This window comes from Vidua macroura, chromosome 1 (genome assembly GCF_024509145.1).
Source record: "Vidua macroura isolate BioBank_ID:100142 chromosome 1, ASM2450914v1, whole genome shotgun sequence".
Classification (NCBI taxonomy): domain Eukaryota; kingdom Metazoa; phylum Chordata; class Aves; order Passeriformes; family Viduidae; genus Vidua; species Vidua macroura.
Window position 1 is genome coordinate 14,460,646 of NC_071571.1, and position 14,055 is coordinate 14,474,700.

The following is a 14,055-nucleotide window of genomic DNA, read 5'->3' on the forward strand; positions in this document are numbered from 1 at the left end:
ACCCTACTCCAATTGTGTTACATAACAAATTGTGATTTTAGTATTATTGTTGTTTTGTATATCAGAATACAAAATATCTTGGATAAAGATTTAAAAAAAAAAAAAAACAAAAACCCAGAGCATAAAATCAAACATTTTTGGATTTTTTTTTGTTCCTTTTATCTTACTACTTAATCCTAAATGATTCATTTGTGAAATTACTTGCTAGTAAAGATAACTAAATCAAGAATTCAAGGTGTGTCTAGCATAGTATTTTAGAGGGGATATGTGTTAAAAATGAAAACATGAAGGAGAAAATTTTAAGTCACTTTTAACCCTTACAATTCCTAGGACACCTGTTCTGAATCCATTAAAACTTAAACAGGGAAAGATGTATTTCAAGACAGAAGTCTCAGCATAATTTGTGTCTTTTTACCACCACTGTATCTAAGAGAGTAACTACTTCCACTATAATGTGTTTTTTCCTTTTCCATAAAAACTTAAGTCTCCAAAAAGGAAACTGATTCTCTTCTGACATACTAAAAAACTCCATCAAATCCTTTGCGTTTTCAGACAGAGCCCATTTTACCATTTTCTTGCTTATCTGTCCAGATGATGTTGGGACAATGATGAGTCTGTAAAGTAATAATGCTAAATCATTAATTAAGTCATTAATCCTTAGTCATAAATTCCTTTTGAAGTCTTAGTCCTCCTATGGATAACTGCCTCTACCACCTCTAAGAGTTTAGCTATCACTGGAAAACTAGAAATCTGGCAATAGCTTTTGCTGCTCCTCTCTTAGCTTTATCTCTTCCCAGTTAGAGAATTGCTGGCTAGTGGCTTTTCCTTCTCTTTTGGATATGGCTCCATGGAATATCTGAGGATCTGAGCTTAGTTTTCATGAGGATGCTGGACTTAACTTTTGAGTATTTTTTTTAAAAAAAAGCATTAAAAAAAACCCAGGTCAACAAAATTGCTGTATAAATAAATGAAGAATTATTAGAAGCAGGGTGTAAGGTAAGTCACAGAGTGAAAAAAATTAAAATTGCAAACATTTATGGATACAAAAGTCAGTGTATAATTTAGTGTAATACAAAATACAAACAAATCCTAATTAAAAAAAAAACAAAAATATTTAAGAAAGCTTTTTTCTTCTTTAAGTTGAACAACTGTCTCCTAGAATTTATATCCTTAAAATTCAAAATGCTTGAGGCCAAAAGGCAACAAAAGTGACGTGGTTTAACCTATATGCACATCATATGTAGTACTTTTGTGATGATTCCTGCTAGAATGGGAGGCAATCTTAAACCCATGTGCCAAAGGCTACAATTCATGCTTAAATAAGTGACTGGAAGTCTTTCTTGAACTCGGAGATGTTTTAAGCCATAAAACTAACTAAATACCAAAATTTCTAACAACTTGTCAAACAGTACACAGGACTTGCAAACCAAAATAGAAGTTACATTATTGGGCTTCACAAATCCAAGTTAGATGAGAGCACAAGAAACCCCTACCCCTGTCTGTAGGTGCATGGATCAAGTTGTATCTTTGCCCATAATGCTCAGTCTGAATTTAGTAATTTTGAACGTTGAAATGGTTATATTTACCAGCTACATATCTGATACACAAAGTGCTTTCATTTTAGTTAAGTTTGTCCTTTTAATTGCGATCATAAAAAGATAAAGCCTTAAAGAAATGTCCCAAATGATTTCGGCAGTTTAAAAAACAATAATGATAGCAATTCTAAATGTCTTTTCATGATATTTCAGTTACTTTACCTTGCAGTTCAGCTTTTAAAATAGACACAAAGCACTTAGGTTCAACAAAGTAATTTATACTTACTGATCTTTTACTAAGAGCTTGCAAAGAGTATTTTGGTCACTATGCAAAACTTACCAATTCTGCATAAGCTACTGTCATAGTGCAGCACTGATGTCTACAGATGTAAAGTGTGCATTTTGGTAAAGGCTACAAAATGGAAAAACCCCTAAAATATACCTGCATTTTCTAACCAAAAGGAAGATAAAATGTCAGTCTGGTAATGTTCCATACCTTTTCCTGTCATCATCTTTTACAGAACAGACATCAGGGCTGATGTCACATTGTTTTCAGTTATCACACTTTCCATCTTACTAGCAAATTAATTTTGAGGGCTAATCATCTTCTGCTACAAAATATTTAAACACAATCTCTTTTATTGGGAAAACATTAAAAGCTAATGCGTCCAAGAGTTTCAGGCCAAAACTTTTTCTTAATGCACTGTCCTCTCTGTATCCAAACGTTATTGTCCATTCTGCTTGCTCTGCACTTTTCTCAAGCCTGTGGCAGGGTTAGAAATGCAAAGGTCAATTAAGGATAAGTTTGAACTTGATTATTCTTCATTTATAGTTCAGGATATTTTCCGTATTTTGGTTTTCATTATATTCATTATGTATTGTTTTCCTTTCATCAGTGTAAGTGGAGAGTTATACTTAATGGCTTTTTTTTTTTTTTTTTTTTTTTTGCTTAGCTGCCAGGTGTTTCATTTTCATTTAATTTTTAAATGATGGCATATGTGATTTTTGGTTATTTTTTTCAGCACCTTCTCGCTCTGCTAATTGGGTAAACGAAATTATTTAGTATTTGTGGAAAAGGGTGTAGATGTTTTATGGGCAATTTATTTTAGGATTATATTTCTAACTAGTGTGTGTTATTAAGCTTTATAATTAGAGTGAAAAGTAATATGCATGTTTAAACATTTTATTCTGATGTAACTACTGAAATACAAATGAATACAATGATAGTTCTTAGTTCATGCCACTCTCCTACAAGAAAATAAAAAACAACAAACAAGCCTCCCTTAAAAAAAAAACCAGCCTCATTCTCCCTAGCAGCTGTCTTCCACTGCATTACCTGTTTGCAGTACAGGTAGAATTTAGCATCCCAGAGAAGTTATGAAGGCAAATGAGTTGCAGGTTAAGCAGTTTGGGAAACCTAGCAGAGTTTGGTTTCCCAAACAGTCATGTAAATAATTGGCTTGAATCATCTGTTAACAACTGCATCTAGTAATATTTCATCTAGTGTCTAATAGTGGCTTAAGATTGAGGAGAGTGGTGGTATTATTATTATTATTAAATAGGTGGTGCGATTTTAAAATTTTTTTTTTCTTCTATTATAGAGATTTCTAAAATTGCTAAGCAAAATAAGGTTTTCCTATTTTTTTTTTTTTTTTGCTATATCTATGCCGTATTTCTGAAAGTTCTGTTCCCTAGGAGTAATATGTGATAAAGAACAAAGTTCTGTCTACCGATTCTCGTGTGACAGTAAAAACTACAGTATTTTGCATTGAAAGTGGAGGAACACTTAAATTCAGTCAACGCACAACTATCTCGCATTTTAAATGAAACTTAAGCATAATTTCGATAAGAAGGATTTTACCACAGAGCTAGAATTACGTATAAGCTGGTGCAGGGACATACACGAGCACGTAGAATTCCTCAGCTCGACGGCTGCAGCCCTGGCCTGGCCAGAACGGAGTTTGACGTTCCTGTGGCCGCGCTGGGATGCCCTGGGGCGGCTTGTGCAGAGAGCACCGAGACCGGGCTAACTCGGCATTTCCGATCCCTTGCTTAGGGCCGAATAGTGCATCAGTTTAATCGACTCATTGAGATGTAAACGAGCTTCCCTAATCAGACACGCTCAAGTGGGCTCTACCCATTGCCTGGGGTGAGCTCGCTGGAGCGGGTCACTGATAATAACTTAAGTCCACGCAAGGCTTAAACCAGTTCACGTGTCTGCACTTTGCTGCCGGACTAAGTTTCTGAAAACCTCAGAGAAACGGGGTGGAAATGCCGTTGTGGAGGTGCCCGGTTCTTCACCGTTTTCGGGCAGGTGCCCGTGTTTCCCCTTTATTTAGCACCGACGCGAACTCGGTTCGGCAACGCGGAGAGGGACAGCGCCCGGCGGACGGCTGCGGGGTCGCGGCCGGGCCCTGAGGCGAGGGGCGCTCCCCGGGCGGCCCCGCGGCCGGACCCCGCCACTCGCGAGGCGCCGCTCCGGCCGCACCACAGCCCTCCCGGGTCGGGGTGAATTCAGAGCCCGGCACCGGTGTCCCGCTGTCTAGTCCCCGGGAGGCCGGAAAAGTCGGGACCGGCACCTCCCTGCCCCTCTCGCCCAGGTTTCCCAGAGCTGTCATGGTCAGCCGCGGCTGCAGGGGAGGTTCCCCCCCGGGTGAGAGTCTGGGGGCTGCCCCAACTTCCTCACCCCGGCGGGAGCGGAGCGCGGCTCCGCGGCACAGCTCGGCGACCGGAGGGCGGAGCGCTACCGCACGCGCTGATTAAAACTCCCTTTGCTCCCGACTGCGCCCCTGATCCCGGTGCCCCGATCTGGCTCCGGCGGCTCCGAGCCTTCCCGCGCTCCCAAACCCGCTCGGGCCGCTCGCAGCGTCCCGCGTTCCCGAGCCCGCGCCGCCGTGCCCGCGCCGCGCGCGCTCCCCCCGGGCGGCGCCGTGCCCGCGCCCTGCGCGATGCAGTGTGGGAATGGCTGTGGCGCTGGGGTTGGCTGAAAGAGGCGGCCAGTCGAGGTTTAATGTCCGCCATGTTGGCCGTGGCGTATTGAGCGGAACCGGAGCGGCGGAGGAGCGGAGCCAGCGCCCAGCCCAGCCGCGCCAGCGGGCGCCGCCGGGCCCCGTGTCGGAGTGCGCCCCGCCCCGCCGGGGGAGCCCCGGTCCCTCCATGAGATCGCTCGGCGGGGTCCGGCTCTCAGCTCGGAGCGCGCTTGCTGTCGCCCCCCCCTTCCCAGCCGGAGCCGCCATCGCCGCCTAACATGAGCAAACTGTCGTTCCGGGCCCGGGCGCTGGACGCGTCCAAGCCGCTGCCCGTCTTCCGCTGCGAGGACCTGCCTGACTTGGCCGAATATGCCTCCATTAACCGGGCCGTGCCGCAGATGCCCACGGGCATGGAGAAGGAAGAGGAGTCGGTACGTGAGACCCCCCCCCACCCTCGGCCGGGTCCCACCATCCCCCCCGCACCCGGGCCCCCACCTTCGCCTCTGCGCAAGCACAAAATGGCCGCCATCTTCTCCCCACTCTCCCCGCCCGCCGGGAGGGGGGGACACCCGGGGCGGGAAAGCGCCGAGCCCGGCCGTCTCTCACCGCGCCTTCCCCGGGAGCTCCCTCGCGGCCCCTTCGCCCCCCGCTCGTGCCCCGCGGCCACCGGCGGCCCCTCCGCGGGACCCCGAAAGGCACAAAGGGGGTCACGTGACACCGCGGGGCGGCCGCCATTTTGTGTCTCGGTCCTTGGGCCGGGCCTGGTGCGGCAGCCGCGAGGAGCAGACGGGGCCCGGCGGCGGCGCCGTGCGCGCGCTGCCCCGCCGGGGGGCGCTGCCGAGCCGGACGGCGCCGCGGGGGGCGCGCGGCGGCGGGAGCGCGCGCGGGCCCGGCTGCCCTCAGGGGAGCGGGGCCCGGCGGGGCCTGTGCCTTTTCCTTTTCCCTTTCCCTTGCCGGAGATAGGAAGTGGAAGCATTTGTGTTTAGGTTTATCTAAGAGCCCTGCAAGTACCATCAGACAGGCGCGGTGTAAGTAAAGTTGTGACGGTCCCCACCAAAGTCAGTTCTGAAGCAACTACTCAGAGTAAGGAAATTAGTGTTGGAGGCTAGAAGTCTCTCACTTCCTGCTCGGTTTTGCTGTCTCAGTGAAGGATGAAACTTTAAACCATTTTGAACTTCAGGGTCATTTAATCATTCACTCAGCACTTTCCAAGATAGGTAAAACAATCAGTAGCTGTTTTTGCTGAAGGTAAAACACTTGGTAACTGTTATTGTTGAAGACTCTGCTCTGAAGTGTGTTATTTGCAGTGTTGTAAATCTTTAATTATTTCCGTAGTATAATCAGTTCTCCCATCTGTGCATTAGGCACAGCAAATAGGGAAGTACTGTAGAAATACAGTTATGTAAGCAGGTTTTGAAATTTGGTGCTAAGAACAAAGGTGACACTAGCTCAGTTGGTTAAAGCAGCGTGCTAATAGTGCCAGGGTTGTGGGATCCATCCCCATATGGACCATTCTCTTAAGAGTTGGACTCGATGATCCTTGTGGGTCCCTTCCAACTCAGAATATTCAGTGATTTGGTTAGAGTTTCATAGTCCTGAATTTTTCTAGTTGTCAGACTTCATTGTCCTTTGAAGGTGACAGGCTGTAAAGTTTCTTGTTCCTAGTTCGAGATGTAGCAAACTTGGAGTTCCATTTGTTTTAAGAGAGGTATCATCTTTAGATGGAGTTACCTCTTTGTGGCACTATTGCTCTTAGGTAATGGACTCGGTGAATTTTTATGAAATGTCTTTGGGCAGAAAGGTTTCTAGAGAGTAATGCACTTTGCATGTTGTTGTCCATAGAGTAGCCACTCTCCGAGGCTTTTCTTAACATAACTCCTTACCATTTTAACATAATTTGGTATTTCCAAGTCTTCTGCAAGTCATAAGTTGCTTTACATATCTGATAACATGTATATTGTGAAGTGTAGTGGTTTTGTGGGATTTTTTTCTTTATTTTTCTAACTAATAGGTTGGGTTTTATCCGGTTGTTTTGGTGGTGTTTATTTTTGTGAAGATGCTTAAAACTTTATTGTTTGAGGAGTATTTAAAGTAGGTAGCAGTGCTTAGGATGCTTGTGTTTCTTTTGGGCACAGTAGATATATTCTGAATTGATACCTGTAGATTCTGAATATGAGAGAAAGCACCTTTAATTTCCTCTTGTACCAGAATATTAAATTTTGTTGTTTGTTATGACACTTGCTGAGTTTATCTCTCAGTTCAAGAGTGAGACTGCATGCATGCATTTATTTGTAGAAATGCTAGGTTGCTGTCTTTCTCTTTTACTGTTTGCCTGGCAGTTACAAGTTTTCAGGCTAGAAAATTACATGGGCTCTCTGTATAGTCTCCCTAAACCCAGACATATATGTCCTACCTAAGTAGTCATGGGCAAGAAAAAAAAATTTAAACATTAATTATAAGACCTGTTTTTGTGGTTAATGTGATGCTTTTGTTTCCTAAATTTTGCTTTGAGGGTTAGTTCTAGGAGTAAGTAGATGCTTCCTACAGCTGAAGTTTGTTCCTGCATTTGTTTTGAATATATGTGTACACACAAACACACACCCCCAAAAGAAATTGCCATCAGTAAGCACAGGTGTCCTTCTGAATATTTTTTGGACTCTTTCACATAAAATAGTTTTTGTTAAACTCTTGTTCCTTATTGTTTCTGCAGACTTGCTGAATTTCCTTCCTTCCCTCTTGTTGCCCTAAAAAGTTTTCTCTTCAGTTTTTGTTAGTGTTGGCAACAGAGAGCCCGGTTCTGTGACTTAACTTGTGGCAAACCTCATAGGTTTAATACCCTAATGTGTTCTGTTTCCCAAACTTCAGGCCATGCAGGATTTTGGAAAGTTGGTAGTTTGTGTTATGTAGCTGAAGACGTGAATTGGAAGATTTTTTTCCCTAATGCTTACAAAAATGATAGATGTTTTATTACAAACAGATTGCAAAGTGTCCATAAGATTTTGGAGGAGAGGGTGTCTTCAACTAGTGTGAATTAGCATTTATAACTTTTTATAAATAGAATTCTAACATTGGTTTGAGTTTTGCATAAATGTAATTTTAAATGAACAGATATTTGGAGCTAAGAGTTCTCCTCTTGACTAAATAACTTTCCCTAGGGAAAAATGCAATCAAAGAGAATTAATATTCAGGCATTGAGTCACAAGATATTTAAATGACTAATTACTGTTTTGATGCACAAAAAGGAATCTTATTTTGCTTCCCTTTCATCTTATCTTTCTCGCATCATGTTCCTACAAAGAAGTTAATAGCAAAAATAGTGCATCTTCCTTAATACAACTGGAAACTTCAGTTCAGAAGTGATATTCTCTAAGAGTCTTCTGAAAGAAAAACAACCTTGCTGAGTCTATGGGAGTTGTAAAATGCAGTTGATCTAAGGATATAGTAACCCTTTTAAAGGAAGTGACAGCTAAGGGCCTTAAGTGGTGTTAATTCTGTTACAAGTAGACTGCTTTGCTTGGCCATGGCTTCAGTCAGTAGTTTTGTTAGGAGGTAAAGGACTAGTAAAAAAACCTCTTTGACATGCAGACAGTGGTACTGGAGGTTACCAACTCATCCTGTCTTCTGGCAATTGGTTTAGCTGCCAGGTTTCTGAGGTGAACAAATTGTGGCTGTTGCAAAGTTGGTTGCTGCATCTAAGAAACTAAAAAGTATCATATACATCTGAAAAAAAAAAACCTTCAAAATGTAATGAATCTTCTTATGTAACACTAATCATCCCCTATATTATTTCAAAATGCTGGTTTTGAGAAAAAGAGATCCTCAGTGCTGTAATTTTGAGAACCAGACAACAGACCACATACATAATACAGTAAAGCAGATTTGGCTGTCAAGTCCCTTGATAACTGTGAATAAACAAGTAGGTGGAGTAGATTTGTTTGTAATTCAAAAATGGCTTAAAAAGCTGTTGTTTTGTGTATCCTGTGGTTTACTGTTTTTGAGGAGGGTATTGCTTTTTTTTTTTTAACTAGAAATTCAGATTCTAGACTGAAAGGAGACAGCTGGGAAAGCAGAGCAGAGGTAACTTTAGTTAAGCAAAATAAGTGAAAAATATGATAGACTGAAACTGTTTGAACATGGTCAGTGACATTTCAGAAAGAAAGCCTGCATAGCTCTACAGGCAACCTAGATTTGATGGCCTCCAACCAAACCAGGGGAAACTGAACTTGTTTTCTTTGCTTTTTTTGAAAGGAAAGTAGAAAGAACACATTCTAAAGCCCTAGCCCCTAGATTCTCTTAAAAAATAGAAATTTGGGGGATGGGGTCTTGAGACTTTGTGGATAATTTAAAAAATATATCCCTCTGGAAAATGACTATGAGTATAGTTGGGTTTTTAGTTTTTTCAAGGAAGTTTTAAAAAGGAACAAGGCCATGTGTTTGAAGGACACCATGTCAGCATTATAAGGCATTTTAAAATGTTGGGAAGCTAAAATTTCTTAGTTGAAGCAGTGCCCTAGCAAAGATTAGCATAAGCAGAGATACTTTTAATTAAGTCCCTTAGATCTGAGAAATTAATTACCTAATAGAAAAATTTGTCTGTGTTGGTGACATTTCCAGAGTTAATAACAGCCCTAGGCTTGTGGGAATTGTCATGGGTTTATGGGGGGGGGGATTGTTTCACTTTGTCTTTGAGTGAGTTTGTTATCCTCATGTAAAATCTGATAGTACGATGGTCTGCTAAGGTTTTGGATATTAGTTTTGATTTTTGTCTTCAAGTTTGTATAGGTTAAATACACTTTCTCCCTCAGGTAAAGTTTTTTTAAATGCCAGTGTCTCTGGCATTTGGTGTTGAGGCAGGAAAGAGAGGAGAGTGCTGTTGCTTTATTGAATTATTCCTAACTCCCTCTTCTGACTGGGATCTTGGTCTCATGATGAGTCCTTGTCCCCACCTTGGCTCTGAAGTAGCTGCTTGCTTGTCCTACTAGATTTCTGACAGTGATGCACTACGTGGAGTTGTTCTCTTGTGGATCACACTTTAAATTTAAAGCTTGATTTCTAATTTTATTTAGTGTTGCTAGTTACAGATAGAAGAATTAAGCACCCAGAGTCCAAAATTATCATCTGTACAGCTGTTCATTCAGTTCTTAATTTTTTCCTTTGTATATGTGTCATGGTGTAACTGACAGCGTGCACAGCGGGTGGAATTCAGTCTGTATATGTAATTATCATTTCTGGATACTGTCATACTCTGTTACCTGGTGTTTCAACAAACTGTTGAAATAGTTTAAACTGTGCTTTTGATCTCTTTAAATCCACAGTCATATTATCTTTCCTGCCTTGGTTTTGGGGATGTTTAAGAAAAGCTTATTTGTTAAAATTTCATTATTAGAATGACCTTCAGCATGACCTTTCAGTATTTGCTAAATGCTATAGATGACCCAGTGAAGATAAGCTAATGTTCATTCAAATGCTTCAGAACACTTCAAAGATACTCTCTAATAGGACGTGTCTTAATTTAACAAAGCACTACATGGTAAATTTTCATTTACCCAGTTTGGATGGGCTCAAGGATCACATCCTTTCCATGGAACTGCCTTGGGCACTGCTAGCACAGATCTCTGCCAAGCCATATCTGCACAGAAAAATGTCTTTCTCCTCCCAAATCCATACTGCAGGCATTGGGAGGCTACCATATCCAGGGTCTCTTGCTGCTGAACAGCTGGTTTTAGCTTATCAAGGGGAAAAGTTGGTAAAGAATGTACAAAAAGGCACCCATATGTTACCATCTAAGCCCTAATGAATTAAAAATATGTGAAGTAAGCATGTGGCTGAGGTGTAGTGAGTCAGTGTATGAACAGTGTTAACTTATATATGGAGATTTCACTAAAGGTTCTCCAGTCTTCTTTGTTTATTACGTTCTTGCCAGCTTAAGAAACTGCATTCTGTGAGTGCATCCATAGAAATGTGTATTTCTAATTGTGTGTGTGGTGCCTTAAGTGTTTTTAAAATAACCACATCCTTACTGACACAGGATTCATGGATATTGAGTATTTTAGAATAAAATAATTGTTGGGGTCGTCAGAATTAGGTGAATGTAAAATCATAGTGGGTAGTGTAAGTGAATAATTTGTTTCCAGTCTGGGCTTGTTTGTTTTTGGTTTTTTTTTCCTTTGATGCATTGTTAGGAAACTCTATAGAGATTTTGCTTGCTAACAGAAGAGAATCTGTGCCTCCCTCTCCAACTGTAGAAGTCCTGAAATCTTGAACAGAACAACTGAACTCCTTTAGTGGCCTCTTTTTAGAAAAGGACATCTGAAACATTAAAGGATTTTGAAGTAAATGGGGAGAGTAGAGATGCCTCTTTTTGCATAGTCTTGGATTCATAAGTCCCATAAACTGGAAGAGTATTGGTTTATGTTTACATTGTGTTCCCCTTTGGGCATCTTTGCTGCTCACTCGTAGCAAAGGCATTAATTTTGTATGCCAGTCTAGCATGTTTTTAGTGCATAATTTTAAATACACTCAACTTGTAGATTAGGTTTTCAAGAATCTGCATGTTTGATAGGAGGGGAACACAGAAACAAGGGCTATTTGCAGTTTTGTGTAAAGTAAGACACCTCAGTTTGTAGCTGGAAGAGATTTTTCTGTGAACGTATGTCACAACGTTAACTCTACCGTTTAGTTTGGTACTGAGCTTAGTCTTTTACTTCAGATATACCTGTGTGAAAAAGGTTTGAAATGCTTAGAGAATTTTGAGAGAAAAAATGTGGCAGCTCATGAGAAGTGGGGCCAAATTTCAAGTGTAAGAGTAATAGTGATGATTTCCAGCATATTCATTCCATTTTCAGTTACACCAAAGTTTTCTGTTCTGTTTGATGTTATTTAAATTATATTTATGTTATTCTGAGCATTCATGCAAGTTAGGAAATCTGGCAGATGATGAGGAGTAGTTTCTATACTGAGCAATTTATGCATTGCCTTCAGCTACCTGAAGAATGTTATTGATCCTGTGATGTGAAACCCACCTGTTGCAGCAGTGTTCCCTTTAAAGTCAGAGGGATGGTGGTGGCATAGACTTCTGTTGCAGGTTGGTGCAATTTATTTGAGTCTGGAATGAGATTGAGTAAATTTTGCTTCTGGTTTCTCACTGGCCTTCACCTGTTATGAAGACATATAGATTATACCTTTGGGATTTGACACCTTCCTGGAAGCTGACAGTTCTATGTAAAAGTTGAGGAATCATGATACATGTCCTGTTGTTACACCATAGGGAAGTCAGGCACTAACTTGAAGTTGTGAGCAAGGGTCTGCCATGGAAGTGGTTGATAAGGCAGTGTTCTGTATGCTGTCAGTTAAGCATGTGATAACAGTAAAGGTGTCTATGTTGTGCTCTGAAGTAATGTTGGAAATACTTAAACTCTCAGAAAATAGTAGGAGTTGGTTATGCATGTCCGAGGCTTCTCCAGGAGGTCCAGATTCTCTTTTGAAATTAAGGAGGATATCAACTGGCAGACTTCAGTTTGATTATTGTCTATAATACTAATATTGAAAGAGATTTTTCCTTTTGGAAGCAGGATAATTAAGATGCTTTCAATAATCTTAATGGCATGAAGCTGTGTCAAGTAATGTTTAGGGTGGGTATTAGCAAAAGCTGCTTCATTCAGAGCACAGGCACTGGAACAGGTTCTCCATGGAAGTGGTCACAGCACCAAACGTGACAGAGTTCAAGAAGCATCTGGATGGTGTTCTCAGGCACATGGTGTAACTCTTGGGATTGTTCTGGGCAGAGCCAGGAGTAGGACTTGATGATCCCTGTGGGTCTCTTCCAACTCTGGATATTCCGTGACTCTAACCTATGAGTTATGTATGTGTACAAAAGCAGTATGGTTCCTCTTAGGAAAGCTGTTGGTAGACTGCTCTTACAGAATTTGTTTGATGTGTGCATTCTCAGCTTATTTTTACCCTGTTTTGGACATCCCAATAATTGCACACAGAGAAGCTGTATAGCACGCAGTGGCTTTCTGCACAGCAGAGTTAACTACAGTGAGACCAATTGTCCATGTTCACACTTGAAGTTAAAAAGGTTAGGTGTACCTAGTACTCACTCACTTGCAATGACTGTGTTTAACAGTTGGAAGAGTTTAAAAATGTGTCTCAAATTGTTTACATTAAGCCAGGGAAAGGAGGATGCCCAGAAATATAACTTTGTTAGCAGCATTCAATGAGAGCACAAGAAGTAATACAACTGGCAGGGATTTGGAGAAGAGGAGTTTGTCAGGGTCAGCTGTAAATCATTTTAAAGCCAGACTCGTTTGGAAAGGCTATACCGTCTGAGAATTTTCACAGCTGGCCTTAAAGAGGAGCCCCAAAATGTTATCTTCCTGACTCTTTCTCAGCTTTGATCCATTATATAATGTATTTCAGCTAAGGATTGGGTATTAATTGTATGCAGAATATGAATAATGGTAGGGACAATAGTTCAGTAACCTTAATGTTTGAGAAGAATGGTGCTGTGTCCTTAGTTTTCATTTTAATAGCTAATATTTTGTATTTATTCTGATAAAGTTTTAGTTATTCATAGGAACCTGCCTAGTATTAATTTCCTTCAGGTAGGAAGATTATGCAATGTAGCAAGCCCTTAAATCTGCTATTCTTTTTAGTTAGTAGACCACTTTGCTTGTAGTCATCACAATAATTGTGCCCTGATTATATTCCTCAGAAATGTATATGCAATTATTTAGCATTTTTTTTATGGATACTTAGTCTGAGTTTTGAGTACCTCTAAGTCAATGCATTATTTTTTCAAGTTTTTTGTTGTATAGGACCAAGTATGTGTTTATATGTGGGCATCTGCTCTGCTAGAACAGAATATTGTAATTGGCAGACCATAGGTGTATATAATAAGTTGCTTGTTCTTTTTCTACTACTTTCCCACATTGTTCTTGTAAGAGGAAACACTAGCTTTAGTATCAAGGAACACATCAAATGACTGATGTACCAGGCAGAAGATGCTGGCTACTGCTTTTGTGTCTGTAGATGTGCTCTTCGTGTTCAGTGAGTATGCTCTGCTCTCCCATCCACTTGTGTGTGTGTATTTCTGTATATTCTGCTTTGTGTGCTTGCAAGGACTAACCCTGTTCTGAGTAAACAGATATGTGAAGGTGAATTGCATCAATTGAGGCTGGAATAAAAGTTTGGAAACTTTCTGCTCTGTCATTTTCTTCAAGCACAGATAGATAGTTTGAGTGAGAGAGGAAATGATCCTCTTATGGTTTAAGTACCATACTCAAAGATTGGTTTCCTTTATATTTAATCAGGAATTAAGAAATTAATGCTTTTTGAATTGGAAGCTTTCAAGAGGGTATATTTGGAGAGGATTGCTTTCCAACATCCGTTTGAGTTTGTACTTTATATCAATTTCAAAACTTTAAGGTTCCTTCCAAGTTGTAAACAGAAATCACAGATCTTGTAGCCTGCCTGGAAGGCTTATGAAGCTTACATTAGAGGGGAGGGATTGGTAATAAAGGCTGTCCTGTACACGCATCTAGTGCTAC

At 41.1% G+C, this 14,055-nt stretch overlaps 1 protein-coding gene and 1 long non-coding RNA gene across 11 annotated transcripts in view; one reads left to right on the forward strand and one right to left on the reverse strand.

The window, feature by feature from the left end:
• The window catches only part of EPC1 (enhancer of polycomb homolog 1), a 65,725-nt gene that overhangs the window by 9,498 nt on the left and 42,172 nt on the right, over window positions 1-14,055 (forward strand). For 4 of the 10 annotated variants that reach the window (XM_054000940.1, XM_054000955.1, XM_054000948.1 and 1 more), the window contains exon 1: window positions 4,574-4,935. The exons of 1 other annotated variant lie outside the window; for it this stretch is intronic. In XM_054000940.1, coding sequence (XP_053856915.1) covers window positions 4,783-4,935 — 153 coding nt within the window. In that variant the 5' untranslated portion in view covers window positions 4,574-4,782. Of the gene's footprint in view, window positions 1-4,565; window positions 4,936-5,468; window positions 5,533-8,570; window positions 8,582-14,055 lie in introns of those variants that run through there. 5 more of the 10 variants (XR_008440870.1, XM_054001013.1, XM_054001023.1 and 2 more) reach the window with 5 other exon arrangements.
• LOC128820334 (uncharacterized) lies at window positions 559-5,127 on the reverse strand. The gene is made up of 3 exons (XR_008440877.1): window positions 5,000-5,127; window positions 1,876-2,298; window positions 559-614 (listed from the first exon to the last, which is right to left on the reverse strand). It is a non-coding gene; the product is annotated as an uncharacterized LOC128820334 (long non-coding RNA).